This window comes from Macaca thibetana, chromosome 3, assembly GCF_024542745.1.
Source record: "Macaca thibetana thibetana isolate TM-01 chromosome 3, ASM2454274v1, whole genome shotgun sequence".
NCBI classification, from domain to species: domain Eukaryota; kingdom Metazoa; phylum Chordata; class Mammalia; order Primates; family Cercopithecidae; genus Macaca; species Macaca thibetana.
Window position 1 is genome coordinate 21,152,173 of NC_065580.1, and position 20,640 is coordinate 21,172,812.

The 20,640-nt window shown below is 43.4% G+C and overlaps 1 protein-coding gene across 8 annotated transcripts in view; it reads left to right on the top strand.

The window, feature by feature from the left end:
* Positions 1-4,034: 4,034 nt before the first annotated feature.
* The window catches only part of DGKI (diacylglycerol kinase iota), a 464,727-nt gene continuing 448,121 nt past the window's right edge, over positions 4,035-20,640 (top strand). For 3 of the 8 annotated variants that reach the window (XM_050782373.1, XM_050782378.1, XM_050782371.1), the window contains exon 1: positions 4,147-4,550. In XM_050782373.1, the coding sequence (XP_050638330.1) occupies positions 4,147-4,550 (404 nt within the window). Of the gene's footprint in view, positions 4,551-20,640 lie in introns of all 8 variants that reach the window. The other 5 variants (XM_050782374.1, XM_050782376.1, XM_050782372.1 and 2 more) reach the window with 4 other exon arrangements.

Here is a 20,640-nt window from a genome sequence, read left to right on the forward strand (position 1 = left end):
AGGGGCTCTTTCCCCTTCATTCTCTGCTCTCTCTCTCCTACGGCCATGAGAAGAAGGTGTTTGCTTTCCCTTCACCTTCCGCCATGATTGTAAGTTTCCTAAAGGTTCCCCAGCCATGCGGAACTGTGAGTCAATTAAGTCTCTTTCCTTTATAAATTACCCAGTCTCAGGGAGTTCTTTATAGCAGTGTGAAAATGGAGTAATACAGCATGTATGAGAAAAGGGATGTTAGGAGAGCTGAGTGAGAAGGTGAGCGACTGCAGGGATGGAGGAGGCACAGGAGAGACCAGGTAGGGCCTTGTAGGCTTTGACAAGGAAGCTCAGTTATCATTTCTGTAAAACATGATACATGCAAGCTTAATTCTGGAAACTACTTCTTCTTTTCTTCCTCAGTGACAACATTTTCAAAAGCTCTATTATCTTTCCCTGGTTTTATACATAACTGAGGTCTCCAAAGTGTGCATATGCATATTTAAATGTGTCACTTGCTTTTTAAAAAACATGACTATGTGTTATTTCTGGAAAATTCCTGAAGTTCCTGAAAACTACATAGATTTAAAAATGTTAGATATAATGTTCTCATTATTATTTGGTCTTGCAGTCTTATCTAGACTTAAGTTTTTTTTCTTCTTTCTTTCAAACTTCACATTGAGGCCCTTTCATCAAGTCTAGCATTTAGGAGACTCAAGTTTGGTATTTAAGACTAGGATGATACCTCTTTTAGATTGAACAGTAATTAATAATAGAAAGGTGAGTTAAGCAGCTCACCAAATGGAGCATGGCTTTGGGCCCAATGATGGAAACATTGTCCATCTGAGGTCTGAGATTATACTTTCAGGTCCAGACACTAGATGTTTCAATACACCCAGAGATGCTCATTTTCTTGGTTATATACTTATGTTACTCAAAATCACATGCAATGCAGTTTCAAAGCACAATGTCAATTTATTTTTGTGATTAGAATGCTTTTGACCCATTTTCAAGGATTCCACTTTTTAGTGTCAAGGAAACTAAGAAGCAGGATGAATAATTACAAGGTTACTTGGCATCACTGAAAAATAGAAAGGAAAATAAATTGTCCAAGAGAATGACTAATATTTTAAGTAACTTCTCAGGAGGCCACCCCACAACAGAATTCATTTGTCTTTTGCTGGAATTATTTGTGCTTCCCAAATGTCTCTCCGTCTTAAGTTAGAGTTAATGTTCAATGTCTGTTTTTTTTAAAAACCCAATATTCCTCTGATTAGCAACCCATTAATACACTATTTAAACATACAAATACACACTTGACAGGTCAAGCTGGCTTTTCTGATAGGCTGGGAGACATCCTGTTGGTACGTATTTATTGAATCAGGCAAAACCTCAAGATTCTAGCTAGAGCCATTCAACTGCACTTCACTGTGACCATTTTCTTATGTATCTTCCCAGAAATATTATATTTCTATAGATCTTATTTTCTCCATAAATGATAGCATACTACTAAACACTCTGAGCATGGTTTTTCTTTTTTTGTTAGCATCATATATTCGAGATTGTTTTATCTAATGAATATTAACTTGCCTTATTTATCTTGACAGCTCCAGAGAATTCCATCGTTTGGATGAATAACAATTTAGGTGGTTTTCACTCTTAAATTCCTTGTGTATACCTACAAGTATATCAGAGGATGAATTTTCAGAAGCGAAATTGCTTGGTTAATTAGATTATGCATTTCAAAAATGGATAGATACTGTAAAATTTACCATCAGAGAGATTTTACTAGTTAAAGTACATCAACAATTGGAGAAAACATTTGTTTTCATATCCCCCTCATCAATACCATCTATTATCAAACTGTTCTGAAAAATGACATCTTTTCATTATGTTCACAATGATGTATATTTCTTTTCTCAGTCAATAAACACTTCATGATGGTCTATAATATACACACTTATGCTATTGTTATCTGTTTATTATTATTGAGAATGTAGTGATAAACACATATAGCCTTTATATACATGTGGGAGAAGTGCACACAGGACAGTTGCAGTGGTCCAAGTTTAGTACAATGGTGCAGTGGGAGCTATGGGAGGTACGTCCATCACAATCTAGAAAGGAATCATCAATGGAGGCTTCTAGTGGGGAAAAACATGGGGCGAGACATGTAAACTAAAATCCGATGGAGGTATAGAGTAGTTGGCTTGGCAAATCTTACGAATAGAAGAAGCAAAGAAGAGGAGACAGCAGACTCACACATGCAAAAATGGGAATGGAGAGAGCAGAGAGCGTGTGGGGTTTGCACACAGAACAGTTCAGAATCTCACTGTCATGACAGTATGAAGGGAAAGTGGGCAGTACTCCACCACCCACCAATGTAGCCCTCAAAATCAGTTGAGTTGTTTGAACTTTACCCTAATGGCAATATGACATAATCAGAAGATTTTTAAGTGGAGGCGTGAAAAAGCAGAAGTATCTTGGGGCTCACACTTGAGATTGGATTGGGGAAGATACCGCTGAAAGTAAGTGGGAGTAGTGAGGGGGCTGTCCCAGTAATTGCGTTCAGATGACATTTGCTTGATTTTAGGGATGTGCTAGATATTCATGGATCTTGCTGTTGAAGCACCTAATACACCATATTCCTTTCGAAGACGGGTGCACTAAACCGGGGTGAAGCACAAAGACCACTGAGCAGCCTGGCTTGACTACTGGCTTTGCCAGTTTGTCCTCACACGTGTTCAAACCCTTGAGAGGTGCTGTGAAAACGTAGAGGTGGATGAGGGAAGTGCTTATACAGCACTTACCGTATAAAAAGGAGGGCTTCATACTTGTTAGCTGTTTTTAATTTTATTACTTTTCCTCGTTGCACACGGAAATGTCTTTACCTTTATGTTACTATAAGGTACATACAAGGAGAATTACAGAACATGGGTGTTAGAAGAGGTTTGACGTATCTGTTCATTTTCCTAATTTTAGCGATGACAAAATAAAGGGAAAGAAAGCAATTTAGATTTTTGCCAGTCTTAAACTTCTTTGTTCATGGGCACACCACGCCAACCTGAAACTGTTCACTGGTCTGGTTCTCTTATCACCACATACGTGTAGGTTTATAGTTTGGTTACGAACACCACCTTGTCTTAACCGTAGATCGTTCCTGTTTGCCGACAGCAGCGATTTCTTGTGTGGAAACCCCTAATTTGGGAAACAATCTGTTTTAAACACTGTGTAGCACATCACTCAAACCGCACAGTTTTCGATAATCTTAGAAACAAAAACTGGGGTTGAGGCGGACAGTTAAATTCTGCAGACACCACAGGCTTGGATTCGTTTCAGCAGTCGGTCCTAAGTGCTTTGAAGCCCCTTCTGGGATGCCTCTTCTCCTTATCGGAACACCGCAGCGGCGCCAGGCGCTCGGTTCCTCAGGACTTCTGCCTCCTGGATTTCCTCCGCCTTTCTGCTTCACCGAGGGCCCTGTGATCCGATCCCATCGAATTAACCGCTGTTTAGCGAGCTTCTGCTGCGCGTAAGGAAGGCGCCGGGCGAGGAGCAAGGCGGGGACGCGGTTCCGGGACGCAGGGGTCCCGGCCCCAGTCCTGAGACCGGAGGTCGGCGCTTCGACTTGGCACCCGCCGACGAATTCGCTCTAAGGTTCCCACCGGCGGCGCTCCTGCTACCTCCCCCCTCCTCTAAATGCAGCTCCCGCTACCTTCCCGCGCCCGGGGGCTGCTGCCTGGCCCCAGCTCTGCTCACTGGAGGGCGGCGGTGGAGAGGGTGCCGGCCCAGCGCCGGCAGCCGGGCTCAGGACCAAGGTGGGCGCCCGCCGGTCCTGGTCCTAGCCTCGCGGTGCAGGACACAGGGCGCGGTCACTCGAGTTCCCCGGACCCTCTCCTTCCGGATGCTCGCTGTCCTTGCCCTGGCGTCCCCAGCCCGGGGGCTCAGCCTCTCCTCCTCTCTCTCCCCCTCCGCCGCAGCCCGTCGCCTCTGGGTAGAGTTCAGGTTCAGCTCGGGATTTCGCTCGGGATTTAGGAAGGGGCCAGCGGGGCTGGAGGGCGCGGGCCGGCGCGGGAGGGCGCGGGAGGGCGCGGGAGGCGGGGAGCGGCGGCCTCTGATTGGCCGGGGCGGGGGAGTGAGCGGAGTTTCCCACAATGCCCCGGTGCGGTGCAGCCGCGGATGGATGCTGCGGGAAGGGGCTGCCATTTGCTGCCCCTGCCAGCGGCGCGCGGACCTGCCCGCGCTCCTGCAGCCGCCGCCGCCGCCAGCGCCGCCAGCCCGCCCGGCCTCTGCAGCGGGGCCGCCTGCGCTCCCTCCGCGGCCGCCGGAGTGGGCGCCATGAACCCCAGCTCCTCGGCGGGAGAGGAGAAGGGGGCGACGGGCGGCAGCAGCAGCAGCGGAAGCGGCGCCGGGAGCTGCTGCCTGGGCGCCGAGGGCGGCGCGGACCCGCGGGGCGCAGGGGCAGCCGCGGCGGCGGGGGCCGCTGCCCTGGACGAGCCCGCGGCCGGCGGCCAGAAGGAGAAGGACGAGGCGCTGGAGGAGAAGCTGAGGAACTTAACTTTCCGGAAGCAGGTCTCGTACAGGTAGGCGCGGGGAGCCGGCAGCCGAGACAGGTGCGCCGCGGCGGGAGACCCACTCTTCCCCCAGCAAGGGGCGCTTCCGCGGAGTTGGGCACCTCTCTGTTTCCAAGCCTCTCTTTCCCCCTTTTCCCCTCTCCTCCCGGGGATGTCTGTCCTCTCCCCATCCTATCATTCCAGGCTGAAGGGAAGCAACGCCGGCTTTGCCCTGTGGCAGGAGAGAAGCACTGGGTCTCTAAGGTCAGAACAACAGAAATTTGTGTGTGTGTGTGTGTGTATGTGTGTGTGTGTGTATTTCTCTCTCTCTTCCTTTTCTCTCTGTCTCTCTCTCTGTCTCTCTCTCTCTCTCTCTCTGTCTCTCTCTCTCTGTGTGTGTGTGTGTGTGTGTGAGAGAGAGAGAGATGAGAGAAAGGGTTGCAGACTCAGTGATGCTTAGTTTCCTTAAGAGAAGTCGTCAAAGTTGCCCCTAAGCAGGTGTCATCTTCAACCACCCTTCCCCCACCTTCCAGATTTCGCTGGATGAACCTTTGGCACTAACTTGATAGCTGAGATCACTCCGACAGGCAGAAAAGAATAGCACTATACTGAAGAGAAATCCTTACGGAAGTTGGACCTGCCTCGAAATCCCTCATGAAGGAAGAGTGGGTTTATGTCTGTAGATGCGCCACTGGTTATGGGGGTTCCATGCCTGCGTGCTCCTTGCTTCTCTCCTGGCTGGAGGAGAGTGTGGGGAGCCCGCTGGCAAGCTAGGGGTGAAGGTGAGAGTAGGGACCATATTTGCACCTAAGGATGAGTGTGGGAGCCCTTTACACAAGGACAGTGTGGGATCAATGGCCTCTAAATTAGGATAAAAGATAACCCCACATTGCATTAGAATCCAACAACGAGGAATTAGGATTTATTAAGGTCTCTCTCCCACCTCCCTCTTGCAGGCAAGAATAAAGATATTGACAGGTCTGGAGAGTTGTCGACACTAACCCTACTGCTTGTTGATGTTAAAGGTCGAGGTGATATGCAAGCACAGGTTTACAAAGATGTACACTTGCTGGAGCTCAGACAGTTTCTGGAAAAGGGGTCAGTGAAAACATTCTTGTAATCCTACTCTCTCTGAGTTTGTGTTCCCTTCCCAAAAACCATATAAAGTATGAAGCCTGTCACACCATGTGTTGTTATGTAAGCAAACGCAGATGACAGAGGTGTGTGGGTTTGGGAGGGTGTGTTTTATTTATGGGGGCAGGTGTGTGAATCATTGGGATCCCCACAGACATTGCCTGGCCTGGAGGCCACAGTCACTAGGGCATGTGCTCTGTGTCTAAGTGTTGACTTCTGATGACTCCTAAAACGCTTTCCTGGTGAGGTTGTTGCTTCTGCGTTGCTCGCATGCATTTTGTTCGCTGTGCGCTGAGGGAGTTCCCCACCTGAGTTGTTCTCTTAGTTACTCACACAGATCAGGTCCAAATTGATCTTTCTTTTTATACTTTGGTTTCTAAAAATAGACAGATGATGGGGAGGGGGTAGCTCTAGGGATGTATGCTAGGACACTGGCAGTTCTACTTCCTAGTTATGATGGCCTGTCTGGCCCTTGGGGGAACAGGGACTACATTCAGCCTAATTTAGGAGCAGGGAGTTGGAAGGGGGTGGTGATTACGTGAAGCACAGTGTGGGCTGCTCCTGGCTCATTGGTATTCATCAGAGTCCTCATTGGGTAGGAATACAAAGCCAGAGTTTGCAAGGGAAATCATTTCAGCTTGCCTCTTGGCAGGGGTCATTCTCTGAGCCTCCTTTTTCAAAATGTATGTTGTGTGGGGTTTCGCTTCCTGAGTTGCATGCTCACACATGCACATGTAAGTGTGTACACACACAAGCACAGACATGGACACAGATGCAGCATGTTTCTATAGAAGAATAATAACATTGCGTCTGCTTTACAATCCATACATAGAGGTGGATTCTACTTCATGAACATCATTTCCTTTTAAATAAAGCTTTACAGTCTCCAATTCCTGCATCAGTGTCACCTCAGGTGGCTGGTTAAAAGTGCTCACCACCCTAGACTTACAGAATCAAACTGTCTGTGGGTGGGAATTCTTAACAGGCTCCTCAGGCGGTGTTTATGCAGACTAATATCTGGGGATTGCCACCCTATTTTGCCCCCAAGACTAAACAATTGATCTTTGAACTCATAAACCCTCCCCAGCCAAAGCAGGCCAGTCAGTCTCAAAGTCAGAGGAAAAGATGGTGAAAAGGAGATGCTTCCATCTGGAGCATATTTGTCCCTGGGTAACAGGAAAGTGTGTCCATTTTGATTACTGTTACTTATTTGTTTTGGAGTCATGGTGAGTGGCCTGCCCACTCATCATGGCGGCCATTGGTGCTGGACTCCTGCAGCTGGGCTGGCTGTTTTACTGTGGGATGGACAAAGGGTGTGTAAAAAAACGAGCAACTTTGTCAGGAACTGAGGGTGGGCTCCTCAGTGAGGACCACACCACCTCCCTTCTGGGGGCACCTGAGGACGGTGTCTGGTGGGAGCTTATGGAGAGAAGGCAGGAAGACACACAGAATGGAGTCTGAGTGAAAGGGCTCAGTTAGGGTATGGAGCATGGCTGCTTGTGTAAGGGGGATCATTTGAGGTGGAGGAGTGGAGATTTGCAGGTAGGCAAAAAATATCTTTTGAAGAACATGGATATTTTTGGAATGAAACTTGACAGGCAAAAAGAAGGGGGCTTTGGGAGAGAGGGTGTGTGTGTGTGTGTGTGTGTGTGTGTGTGTGTAGGGGGGTCTCATCTGCTCCTTCTGTTGCTAAGGAACATATAAGCTAGGGTTTAAAAATAAATGAGGAGTGGGTGGGCATATGCAGTGACTCCTGTCTTTTTAGGAACCAGAGCCCTTTACAAAAAGCCTTTAAATAACCATTTCTGGAGGCAGATTATTCATTTTGCTTGACTTTTACTTTGTTAAGTAAAATAAACTCCTTTCTATACTCCTAGATTTCCCCTCATTATCTTTTCTTTGTTGGCTTTTTTTGAGAACCATTTTTCCCATAAGAATTTTTTCCTTTATTTCAGAATCTGCACCCCTAGAGCAAATAGTCTCTGTCGACTGTAAAGCTGAAGGTTTGAAAAGGCAGTGCAAGTGAGCTGGTACTTTTCTTTTAAAATTACTACTTCGTTTTTCTTTGCAAATTATGGTGCTGCAACAGATACATATGTGTAAATGACTATATAATGTGTAGGAACTGTTTTTTTTTTAACTGCTGTAAGAATTCTCATTTAAGTCAGTAAAATAAAAAGCCTTCAGAAACACATAAGGGAGGGGAAGGAGAAGGTAGCTGAAGTTTATTGTCTTTCATGCAACAGGCACTGGGCTAAGCCTTATTGTATATTCTGTCTTAATTAATCTTCGTGACAGTCCTATGATGTGATTATGACTATTTCCATTTTATTGAAAATGAACTTGAGGCATAGAGCTTGAGCAGGAGGCAGAATTTAAACACAGATGACTCCAAAGGACTTTCTCTTTAGACCGCATCACGCTGCTTCCCTAAACATTTATTTTAGGTTTGAACTCTCTCTCCATGTGTGCATATGTGTATGCACGCATGTGTGCAGTGTGAGTTATCTTCCCCTCATCCATAATACATGACAGCTCATTATCTATTATTATTATTATATATTATTGCATACTTTTTTTGGATTGTGGTCTTTTGCCTATATAATTTTAGGGAACTCTTCTACTACCTCACAAATATAAATGAATATAAATTCATGATTGCAAATATATTGGTTTTTCTTCTGAGAACAAAACCACCTCCATGCACCTGCTATGAAGATATCCATGTTAGAGGTTTATATGCCTTTAAAAAAATTTACACAGGGTTGTGTAGGTGAACCTAGGTCCAGTGAAGAGCTGGCCCATCGGTACCTCTTTGGGCAGCCCAGAATGAGGGATGAAGTACAATTTTGCTTGTCAGTAGGTCTGGGCAGACCATGACTTACGAGATGTTGATGCCTGTGATTTAGTTTCTCTACTCATAAGCCATGCTGGTAATACCAAACCTTTCTTAAATGGAGTTTTTGGTATGAGATAGAAATAGGAGCAAGGAGTATTAAATGCCTTAGTTTGGGCAACCATGGAAAAAAATGATCTATATTCTTTATAGGTTGATGATTAGAATGTAGTATTTTTGTTTTGTGTTTTGTCCCACAAAGTAAGGTTATGTTATTACAAGAAAGATATCTGAGGAGTTGGAAGCCACGTAGGATAAAATGGATATTGTTCTTCCTTGCATTGTAATCAATAGTGTACGGGGGAACCTTCCTTCTCCTGAATATCAGTATGTAGCATCCTCTTTTGTAAATCCATTTTATTTTGTTTTTATCTGTGCTTTGCACATCTGTTAGATTTTTAAAGACTTTAGGATCAGATTAAAATCTTGGTTCTAATTTAATTCCTTTCTCAGTAATTACTTATGTATTGACTGTTACTTCCTCAGTTAGGATACACACTGGGGAAGATTTCAATTCAACCACTGTCCAGAGTACTTATTCTGTTCTAAGTGATCTTTTAGAGGCTCGGTTTTTACCTGGGAGATTGACACTATTGGGTCCTGTGGAATCTGGGGATAGGGAAGTTGAAGAGAGGTCTTTGCTGGTGTTCAGTTCTGCTGTGGCAACAAACAACAGCGTTGCCTCATGGGGCCAAGTTAAATTAGACTAGAGCTAGCTCTTTCCAACACTGCACTTTCTAATCTGAGGAAATGAGGGTTCCCAGTGAGAGCCCAGGGTGTCTACACCCTGTATGTTCATCTGGCCTGGGATCTGAGAACATGTTTCCCTCCACAACCCGAAGTTATCCTTGAAGCTGAGTACCTTGAAGTGACACCAGAAGCATCTGGAAGATTGTTGCCTACACGTTGGGCTGTGACATTTGCTTTCTTCCATGGGTATGCGTTGGTAACACTGATCCTGTGGAGACTAATTATTTTTCCTGAGGCCCTATAACTGTAGTTTTGGGACAGTAGTTACTGCAAATAAATGATGGCATGTGAGCTTTTCTTACAGTGGATAACTTTGAAGGAAAGGTCAGAAGTAAAATGAAATCTAAGCCATAAAACTTTTTGTCATTAAAATTTAATTTGCTCAAAATGCCTATAAAAATGGGCTAATTCTAATTGTTGGAACTGATTGAAACCTATTTCAAGGCACAACAAACAATGCAGATAATTGGAGAAATAAAAATACCAAGCTAAGTCTGTTTGCCCATAATGCTTCCACAACTCATTGCTGGCTTGTTCACCAGGAAAGCTCCTCGATTGGTATGAGCTCAAAAGCATCCACTTGGGGTGATAGGTGGCTGGTCTTCCCCTGTCCTCACATGGCACTTTCAAATAGCTTTGTTAGGACTGAAGTGTCATTTTCTGGTCTGGGACTTAGACTAGGGTTTGGACTTGGCATCTTTCTGCTAATCTCAGACAAGCTATATAACTCCTTTGAGGCTCAGCCAATGTATTTCTAAAATGAGATAATAGTAATACCTAACTTACAGGTTTGTTAGGAAGATTAAATGAGTTACTTTATTTGAAGGACATGGCATAGTGCTCTGCACAGAGTTAACTTGTGTACTTATTACCATTCCCCAAACTAAGTTGTTAGCTCCTTTGAAGGCAGAACTTGCACCTGATCATTTGAATCGATGACTCGGATTTTTCTTGCTCGGTAGGTGTTGGATAAGTATTTATTGAATAAATACATTTCATTGGCATTTTAAAATAAATTATTACTGTTATTCATTCTCGGTTCATCTCAATTGCGAGTTTCTTTTCTACAAAGAAACCTCTGCCTTTTTCTTATTTACACTTTGTCCAGCAGCTCAGGACTGTCTTTCTGTTTACAGCTTCCTGTTTGCATACCTGCATCAGCCATTTAGCCAGCTGTTGGAGGCTGGAGGGGGTGGCAGAAACTCTTACTTAACCAGCTATTTGCAGCTTGTCAAAGAAAAGGCCTTAATTTGCCTTCTGAGTAGCACTAATTAGCTCTCCGGTTCTCTTTCTGTCTGTCTCATCCCTTTCCAAGGGGCAGCATTGATTTTCTCCTCAGGGAAATTTCTGTTGACTTTTCCTTCAGTGATTAAAACGTAAAAATGCAGAAAAGGGCTACCCAGCATTCCTGGAGTCCTGACCATTGTCCAGCCAGCCGGAGGTCACTCCAGCCATCTCTGTTCTATATTACTTCACTCCCCCTTTCCTTCCAACTCTTCTGATTGACTTTGGTGAAGAAGTTATTTTAGGAAGAAGGCATTCATCTGCTCAGTGACTCTAAGCTTTTGCTTTGTTTTTAACCCACTTAATAAAATCTTTGGAAAAGCACCAGCTACTTTTTATTCATGTACCATACAGAGCACTTGAAGAATGGCTCACGAATGTCCTGACTCCCATAGTGTTTGGGGAGAGGCAGTATGAGCACTGCTTGGGTTACTTTAGAGAAAATTTAATCATCTTGTGTGTGCCTATTAGCTGAAGGAGGGGGCTGTGATTGGGTAGAGGTGGGAAGAAAGGTCTTTGCATATGAATGTTAATGTTCTTTCCTTCCAGCCCTGAGTTTTGTGAGCCTTTGAAATAAAGCAAACAGCTTTTTTTCTTTCTTTCTTTTTTTTTTTTTTTTTAAGGCAACAGCTTTCTAACAGGGGCTTCTGTCATTCTTGCATCCAACCTGAGTTTTGCTGAAATGGAAATTTGCCTTTAGTTTTCTAGACTCATAAATAATGTTCTGATAAAAGAACCAATTCTGGTTTAAGCTGTAATATTTATAGCCTGGCTTTTGTTAGATGTTGGGAATAGCATTCAAAACAGTAATATTTAAACCACAATTAAATTTCATTTTTCTTACCTTTCAATTACTTGAGAGGTAGAGGATAGTAGTGGTGAAGAGCCCTGCCACCTGGGTCTAAAGCTCCACCTCTGCCTGCTGTGTGCCTGCACAAGTTACTTAACCTCTCTGTGTCTTAATTTCCCCATCTACAAAATAGTGATGATAGTGGTACTCATCCTGTAGAATTATTTGACATTTAAATGAGTCACAAAGTACATGCTATATGTGTGTTTGTTAAGGTGGTGTTATCTATACTTAAGTCCGGTTAAGGAGCAGATTTGTGTATTATTCTTCAAAATACAGAACATCAGTCAAATGTCAGCAGCTGGTGATAAAATTATTCAGGTAATATGAAAATGAGAGAGACATAGACTTAAGAAATTTAGCTGACAGGTTTTGGCATTCTTTAAGATATAGAATATGTAATTTTTATTTCGTAACTTATTAAAACACAGTTCATTGTTACTAGGGGATGTGAAAAGGAGAAAGCTGCTTCTTAGTGCTTTGGAAATTGGAGCGGACAGAAGGCAGAGGTCGGAGGAGACAGGCACAGTCAGTTGCAGAGGAGTCAGGTAGCAGCAACCCGAACTGCCGGCTGGTCATCTGAGAGCAGGAAGCCAGACGTGGAGCGTTGGGTGAGAGGGGTCTCCGAGCTTTGCAGTGTCAGGAATGGATAAGCTGATAAAGACCGAGGTACTAGAAACAGAGTTGTCCCCTGTGATTCCAGGACAGAGGTGATTTCTCTTCTGGCCTGTCTTGATGATGTCTGCTTTGTACACGCAGACAATGGCCGGCTGGCATGCCCTGGCAATCACAGAAAGAAGCTTCGCAGATGCTACCTGCCCTGGATTATTTCAGAAATGGAAGGCGCAGCCTTCTGGGATGTTCCATTAGTTATTTCAACCAGGCCAAACGGCAGAATATATTTTAAAAGATGTAGATGGTTATTAAATATTTGTTAGACAAGTAAAACTGCTCAGGACTGTGAAATAAATGTTAAGGAGGTGAATTCATTTTTGTTTTCCTTAAAAAAGGCAAAGGTAAGACAGTTGGACTGCTTTTGTGTATCATGTAGTCTTTCAGGAAATAGCTGGAAAATAGATTCCTTGAAAGGACCAAAGTACATTTTTAAAATGTGTCATTCCTTTGTACATGGGAAAGATGTCAGGCTTGTAGGGAAAAATACATTTTTGCTTTTTTTAAAAAAAACTTGAAAGCAATTTGTTGAAAGATAAAAAGAGCTTTACATAAGCTTATATGGAAGCGGTGGGAAAGGGTTCCATGTATCATTTAGAGACAAACTTCTGGAACATTCCTCAGGCTGAAAGGCCTGAGATCTCATCATTGTCCTAATGGATGTGTCAGAGTTTGAGACAATCTCTTTCAGACTGAAAGCATTCTCTTTAAGAGTTTTGAAGGAAGAGCCTGTAATCCCAGCACTTTGGGAGGCTGAGGCGGGCGGATCACAAGGTCAGGAGATCGAGACCATCCTGGCCAACGTGGTGAAACCTTGTCTTTACTAAAATACAAAAAAAATTAGCCGGATATGGTGGCGCATGCTTGTAGTCCCAGCTACTCAGGTGGCTGAGGCAGGGGAATCACTTGAACCTGGGAGGCGGAGGTTGCAGCGAGCTGAGATCAAGCCGCTGCACTCCAGCCTGGCAACAGAGTGAGACCCCGTCTCAAAAAAAAAAAAAAAAAAAAAGGTTTCTCCCTTTTAAATCGGCCCCCTCTCAATGCAAAGACTAAGGTGTGGCATGTTTCTTTTCCTTTGTAATTGAAGCACTGTCCTCAGCATCTGAAGTTACACAGGAAGCTGCCAAGCATGGGCTTCCCTGACAGCGCACAGCCTCGGGACTGCTTGGCTTTCATGGCTGTCTTCATCAGCTTGGGCTGTTGTAACAAAGTCCCATACGGGCGGCTTCTAAACAACAGACATTTCTTTCTCATCGTTCCGGAGGCTGGAAGTCTGAGATCAGGGCACCAACATGGTCAGGTTCTGGGGAGGGCCCTCTTTGGGGCTGCAGACAGATCTCTTCTCATGGTGTCCTCACAGGGTGGAGGTAGTGAGGCTCCTGGGGGCCTCTTTTTAGAGGGGCACTCATCCCATTCATTAGCACCCCACCCTCGTGACTGAATCATCCCCAGTGGCCCCACCTTCTAGAACCATCACACTGGGGGTGAGAATTGAGAATTTCAACACGTGACTTTTGGGAGGACATAAACACCAGCCCCCCCGCCTTTTTCTCACAATATCCCAGGAAGCCACAGGCACCACTCCTCTTGTCCTTCCCAGTGGCCTCTGAAGGCCATTCCCAGAGGCAGCGAAGGCCATCCGTGCACTTCCAAGCTTTTTGTAAGTGCAGCTCAGAGAAGGAAGAAGCTTTTCTTGGTTCAAATACTGACTGCAATGATTAACTTACCTCCCTACCTGTGAATATTAATCATTATAAGTTACTGATTTTGCCAAATGCTTACACTGTATCAAGAGTTGCTAAATATTTTACATTCGGGATTTCATTGAACCCTCAATCAAGTAGGGACTATTATCATTTCCATTTTACAGAGAAGGACATTGAGGCTTAGCGTTTAAGTAACTTGCCTGCAAGTCACAGAGCCAGTTAAGTGGCAGAGTTAAGATCTGTGCCCATATTTGCATATTGCTTATTACTTCCCGATTGCAGCTTTTCTTGTCCTCTTTTCACCCTTTCCCATTACCCTCTCTGTGTGCAAATAGCCATATTTTCACAATCTAGTGGTTTATTAGACCAAACTCTCTTGAGGAGAGAGACCCATGTGTTTCATCTTCATGGACCCAGCCAGACCTCACACAGGACATAGAGAAAGGCCTTGACAAAGGTTGATTGACTGAGTGGATGAACATTCTTTTTACGTCTAAGCATAAAACTTAGCTCTGTGAATAATCATGTGCTACTGTCAGTTGTAGGGAGGCCAAGATTGAGCTTTCCCTAGTGTTTTTTGTAAAAACTATATGAATTTTCCATTGCACGAGACGGGGGAATAAATCCAGTTTCCTGGGGCCAAGAAATGATTATGGGGATTATAGACTGGTATTGCTCCTTCTAAATTCTACCTTCAGTACAAGACCTTGTGATTTGTTGTAATCATAGTGGAACTTGAAGGGAGGTGATGGTACCATGCGTTGGGGTCCAGTGAAGAAGCTCGGTTTAATTTATGTGCACTTGACATGTCCGAAATGGTGTAGTCAGCCCCATTTGATTTTTACAAAAGATATTCTTAGAAAAGTCTGGTCTTTTACCTTTAGCTCAAGGACCTGTTTGAGCTGCAAGTCTTTGCAATATGAGTTTTTCCATAACAACATCCTTCAGAATTCATAAGTATGTTCATGAGTGCAGTTAGAGACACCTAGAAAGTTCCAAAGGAACATTTTGAAAACCTGAGTCATTCTTTCTCATTTGAAGAAAACTTTCAGAATTTCTTAGGAAAATAAACCTCTACTTCAAAAATAAATGCCCAAGCTATTTAAAGATTAAAACAGAAGCTTTCTATGAGCCAGCGTGGAATTACTTATAACAAAGTCTAAGGGATTTTTTTAAAGACAAATTTCTGGAGATTTCTTAAACTGTTATACTGACTAAATTTAGGCACTTAATAATAATAAAAATGTGTGCGGTGCTTTCACGGCTTACCATTTATAAACTCCTTTCACATAATCTAACTTTACTCACAAAACAATCTTAGGCAACCCCGTATTGTTTTCATAGGCATTGTACGTTTAAGGAAACAGTCACAGTAGCTAAGCGACTTTCCCAAGGCCACGTGCCATGAGGGACATTGCCAGGTTCAGGCTGGTTTTCGGATCTGAAGTCTCATACTCTTTTCACTGCAGGATGCTGTTTCCACACATGAATCTATGGAAAGATAGCACCATTTCCCTCTCATTAATTTTACTTACTTGAATTAATCTCACTAAATGGACAAAGTTAGCATCAATCACTAGCTGGCATTCTAAATCCATAGCGCATCGACAACGAGGATGACCTCATTGCATTGTCATTACCCTTCCTGTACACATGAAAACATGAAACTGCAAGTGTGATGGTATATGTTTAACACTCCTCTTACTGGAGAAAAAGAAAAAAAACAGGTAGAGGTAGAGTTAGGCTCTTTCTTTGCATTAGTTGCTAAGCAGCAGCCATTTCATTGTAAAGGAGATTCAGTTCAAGTAATGGCACAGGTATTCCAAGAATAGTATTTCATTTTTATAGCAATTGCATTTCAGGCCTCCAGAAAGCATATGCTTCTGTGGCTCAGTGATTTTTAGGGGAAGAAATAGCCACCTTAACATATTTGTTGAACATATGGAGAAAATTCTATATAGCTGATCACCTAATAACCAGACTTCCATGAGGCGCATGCAGTTCACAGGGGCAGCAGGTTCAGGCTACCCGCAGTTTGAAGGATTTGGAAGTCTCCAGAAAATACTGTTGACAAACAAGTACATTTTGAGGTGGTGTTTGACATTCACCAATACTATCTCAATGAAATACGCTGGGTAATTTAGAATTCTAAGGGTATTGAAATAATATGGTATAGAACAAAATTTTGTTGTTGCAGCCAAGGGGTTGGGTGGTGCCAAGATTTCATTGTATTGAGCTTTTGCTGGCAGCTGAAAGCTCTTCAAAATGAAGATAGAAAATACGGTACAAGTCTGTTTTACCAGAGACTAGGATTGCAACCCCTGCCTTTTTGGTTTTCCATTTGCTTGGTAGATCTTCCTCCATCCCTTTATTTTGAGCCTATATGTGTCTCTGCATGTGAGATGGATCTCTTGAATACAGCAAACTGATGGGTCTTGACTCTATCCAATTTGCCAGTCTGTGTCTTTTAATTGGAGCATTTAGCCCATTTACATTTAAGGTTAATATTTTTATATGTGAACTTGATCCTGCCATTATGATGTTAGCTGGTTATTTTGCTTGCTAGTTGATGCAGTTTCTTCCTAGCATCGATGGTCTTTACATTTTGGCATGTTTTTGCAGTGGCTGGTACCTGTTGTTCCTTTCCATGTTTAGTGCTTCCTTCAGGGGCTCTTGTAGGGCAGGCCTGGTGGTGACAAAATCTCTCAGCATTTGCTTGTTTGTAAAGGATTTTATTTCTCCTTCAGTTATGAAACTTAGTTTGGCTGGATATGAAAATCTGGGTTGAAAATTCTTTTCTTTAAGAATGTTGAATATTGGCCCCCACTCTCTTCTGGCTTGTAGAGTTTCTGCTGAGAGATCTGCTGTTAGTCTGATGGGCTTCCCTTTGTGGGTAATCCGACCTTTCTCTCTGGCTCCCCTTAATATTTTTTCCTTCATTTCAACTTTGGTAAATCTGATAATTATGTGTCTTGGAGTTGCTCTTCTCGAGGAGTATCTTTGTGGCGTTCTCTGTATTTCCTGAATTTGAATGTTGGCTTGCCTTGCTAGGTTGGGGAAGATCTTCTGGATAATATCCTGCAGAGTGTTTTCTGACTTGGTTCCATTCTCCCCGTCACTTTCAGGTACACCAATCAGACGTAAATGTGGTCTTTTCACATAGTCCCATATTTCTTGGAGGCTTTGTTCGTTTCTTTTTACTCTTTTTTCTCTGAACTTCTCTTCTCACTTCATTTCATTCATTTGATCTTCAATCACTGATACCCTTTCTTCCAGTTGATCGAGTCAGTTACTGAAGCTTGTGTATTTGTCACGTAGTTCTTGTGTCATGGTTTTCATCTCTATAGGTCGTTTAAGGACTTCTCTGCATTGATTATTCTAGTTAGCCATTCATCAAATCTTTTTTCAAGGTTTTTAGTTTCTCTGTGCATGCACACGTATGTTTATTACGACACTATTCACAATAGCAAAGACTTGGAACCTACCCAAATGTCCATCAGTGACAGACTGGATTAAGAAAATGTGGCACATATACACCACAGAATACTATGCAGTCATAAAAAAGGTTGAGTTCATGTCCTTTGTAGAGACATGGATGCAGCTGGAAACCATCATTCTCAGCAAACTATTGCAAGAACAGAAAACCAAACACCGTATGTTCTCACTCATAGGTGGGAATTGAACAATGAGAACACTTGGACACAAGAAGGGGAACATCACACACTGGGGCCTGTTGTGGGGTGGGGGAAGTGGGGAGGGATAGCATTAGGAGATATACCTAATGTAAATGATAAGTTAATGGGTGCAGCACACCGACATGGCATATGTATACATGTGTAACAAACCTGCACATTGTGCACATATATCCTAGAACTTAAAGTATAATAAAAAAGAAAAAAAATTTCAATAATAAAAAAGGAGTAATAATAATAAAAAAGAAAATATGGTGCAAGATGAGCATAATTCATGGAGCTCAGTTTATCAGAAGGATCTGAGTGCAGAGGAGGATGTATAATACTTAATGTCCCAATGGGTACGTGTGTGAAGGGGTGATGTCAACATACAAAGCTGTCAGGTGCTATATTTTTCTGATTGAAATACTACTATTAATTTTGAAGGCAGATTGATCTGTGTGTGGAAGCCTGGAAGCTTGGAAGCCCTTGGCCCTGCCTTTTAAGGCATTTCTGCCATCTCTGTGGTAATTTGCCAAACTATTGTGAAACTTATGTGTATCTATACAAATGTATTTTCTTCAGATAACTGCTTCATGGGAGTTGTTAAGGGAGCAAACTTTGTTGTTTTCTAAGAGTGTGCTGCATAATACTCCTCCTCACAATTCCCCTCAAGATATCTGAGAGAAAATGCCCTTTTCCGGGAGCAGCTGCGATGCCTGGAAGCTTGTTTTTAATTTCCAGTAAGTTGCCCTCCCATTTAAGGCAAAGTACTTCTTCCAGGAACTAAAAGTCGGACTCAGAAGAAGTAATACATGGATGAATTCACAAATGGTGAATGGTTATTCCCACTGTGGTGATGAGTTCATTAGTATGGTTGGTTTTAGCATCTCTCAAACAATTAATGCCTCTCGTATATGTTTCATCACGCACTTTTACAATGACTCAAAACAGCTTTAGCAAAACAGCACTTGTGTTATATGAACCCATTATATAGATGGTGAAATCAAGACAAGGAAGGCTGGGGAGGAGAGAGCTAAAACGTTGACTTCCCGGCCTGGTATGAAACCCACAGAAGTGCAAGATCCTAAGTGTCTTTCAGAAAAAGCGTATCTGGGAGGTGCTCGATAATATACCTTCAACATTAATATGAGGTCTTACTTGCCAGGAACTGTGAAGTGCTTTACATGTATGGTTTCAGTTAATTCTTATCACAACTTTATAAGGTAGATGCTTTTACTATCCATAGCTTTACAGAAAAGGAAACTGAGGCACAGGATAATGAAATAATATGTCAGGGCCTCACTACCAGCCAACGGTGGAGCCAGGGTTTGAATTCCAGAACTCCCTATCTCGTGCACTTAACCATTATTCTGTGCTATATTCCTATATGCATCCAACACCCTGTTTTTCCTTTTAGGAATGACCTCTGTCCTCTTGTGTGTAGCCTTGTGGGGCTGTACATCAAGGTGCCTGGCTCTCCACCATGGTAACCAATAAGGTCTTTGGAAGCTGTTGTAGGGGGCTTCCTCTTACCACCCTGATAATACCTTAGGGCAAGTATATGACTTGAGCTTGGACAACCAGCCTCTCTTAGACTTGGACTCTTAAAGGATTGTCAAAGGGATTGCCAATTTGTTCATATCCACTGGCAGTGCCCTGGTAGGGCAATTTCTGCTGCTCTGGTTCCTGTCTTTATTCTAAGCATGTGTCGTGATATGGTTTGGCTTTGTGTCCCAACCCAGATCTCATCTTGAATAGTACTCCCGTAATTTCCACATGTTGTGGGAGGGACCCAGTGGGAGGTAATTGAAGTATAAGGATGTGTCTTTCCCCTAAGGATCTTGTGATAGTGAATAAGTCTCATGAGATCTGATGGTTTTATCAGGGGGGTTTCCCTGCACAAGTTGCCTGCTGCCATCCATGTAAGACATGATTTGTTCCTCCTTGCCTTCCGCCATGACTGTGAGGCCTCCCCAGTCATGTGAAACTGTAAGTCTAATAAACCTCTTTCTTCTGTAAATTGCCCAGTCTCAGATATGTCTTTATCAGCGGTATGAAAACAGGCTAATATAGTAAATTGGTACCAGGAGTGGGGTGCTGCTGAAAAGATACCTGAAAATGTGGAAGCAACTTTGGAACTGGGTAACAGGCAGAGGTTGAAACAGTTTGGGGAGCTCAGAGAAGACAGGAAAATGTGGGAAAGTTTGGAACTTCCTAGAGACTTGTTGAATGGCTTTGACAAAAATGCTGATAGTGATATGAACAATAAGATCCAGGCTGAGGTGGTCTCAGATGGAGATGAGGAACTTGTTGGGAACTGGAGCAAAGGTGACTCTTGCTATGTTTTAGCAATGACTAGTGGCATTTTGCCCCTGCCCTAGAGATTTGTGGAACTTTGAACTTGAGAGAGATGATTTATGGTATCTGGTAAAAGAAATTTCTAAGCAGCAAAGCAATCAAGAGGTAACTTGGATGCTGTTAAAGGCATTCAGTTTTATAAGGCAAGCTGAGCATAAAAGTTCAGAAAATTTTCAGCCTGACAATGCAATGGGAAATAAAATCCCATTATTCAAGCTGGCTGCATAAATTTGCATAAGTAATGAGAAGCTGAATGTTAATCACCAAGACAATGGGGAGAATGTCTTCAGGGCATGTCAGAGGTCTTTGTGGCAGCCCTTCCCATCTCAGGTCCAGAGGCCATGTGAAGATGGTTTCATGGGCTGAGCCCAGGGACCTTTTGCTTTGTGCAGCCTATGGACTTGGTGTCCTGTGTCCCAGCCACTCCAGCCATGGCTACAAGGGGCTAAGGTATATCTTGAGCCATTGCTTCAGAGGGTTCAAGTCTTAAGCCTTGGAAACTTCCACATGGTGTTGAGCCTGCAGGTGCACGGAAGTCAAGAATTGAAGTTTGGAAACTTCCACCTTGATTTCAGAGGATGTATGGAAACACCTGGATGCCTGGGCAGAAGTTCACTACAGGAGCAGGGCCCTCATGGAGAACCTCTGCTAGGGCAATGCAGAAGGGAAATGTGAGGTTGGAGCCCCCACACAGAGTCCCTCCTGGAGCATCACATAGTGGAGCTGTGAGAAGAGGGCCACTGTCCTCCAGACCCCAGAATGGTAGTTCCACCAACAGCTTGCACCATGCACCTGG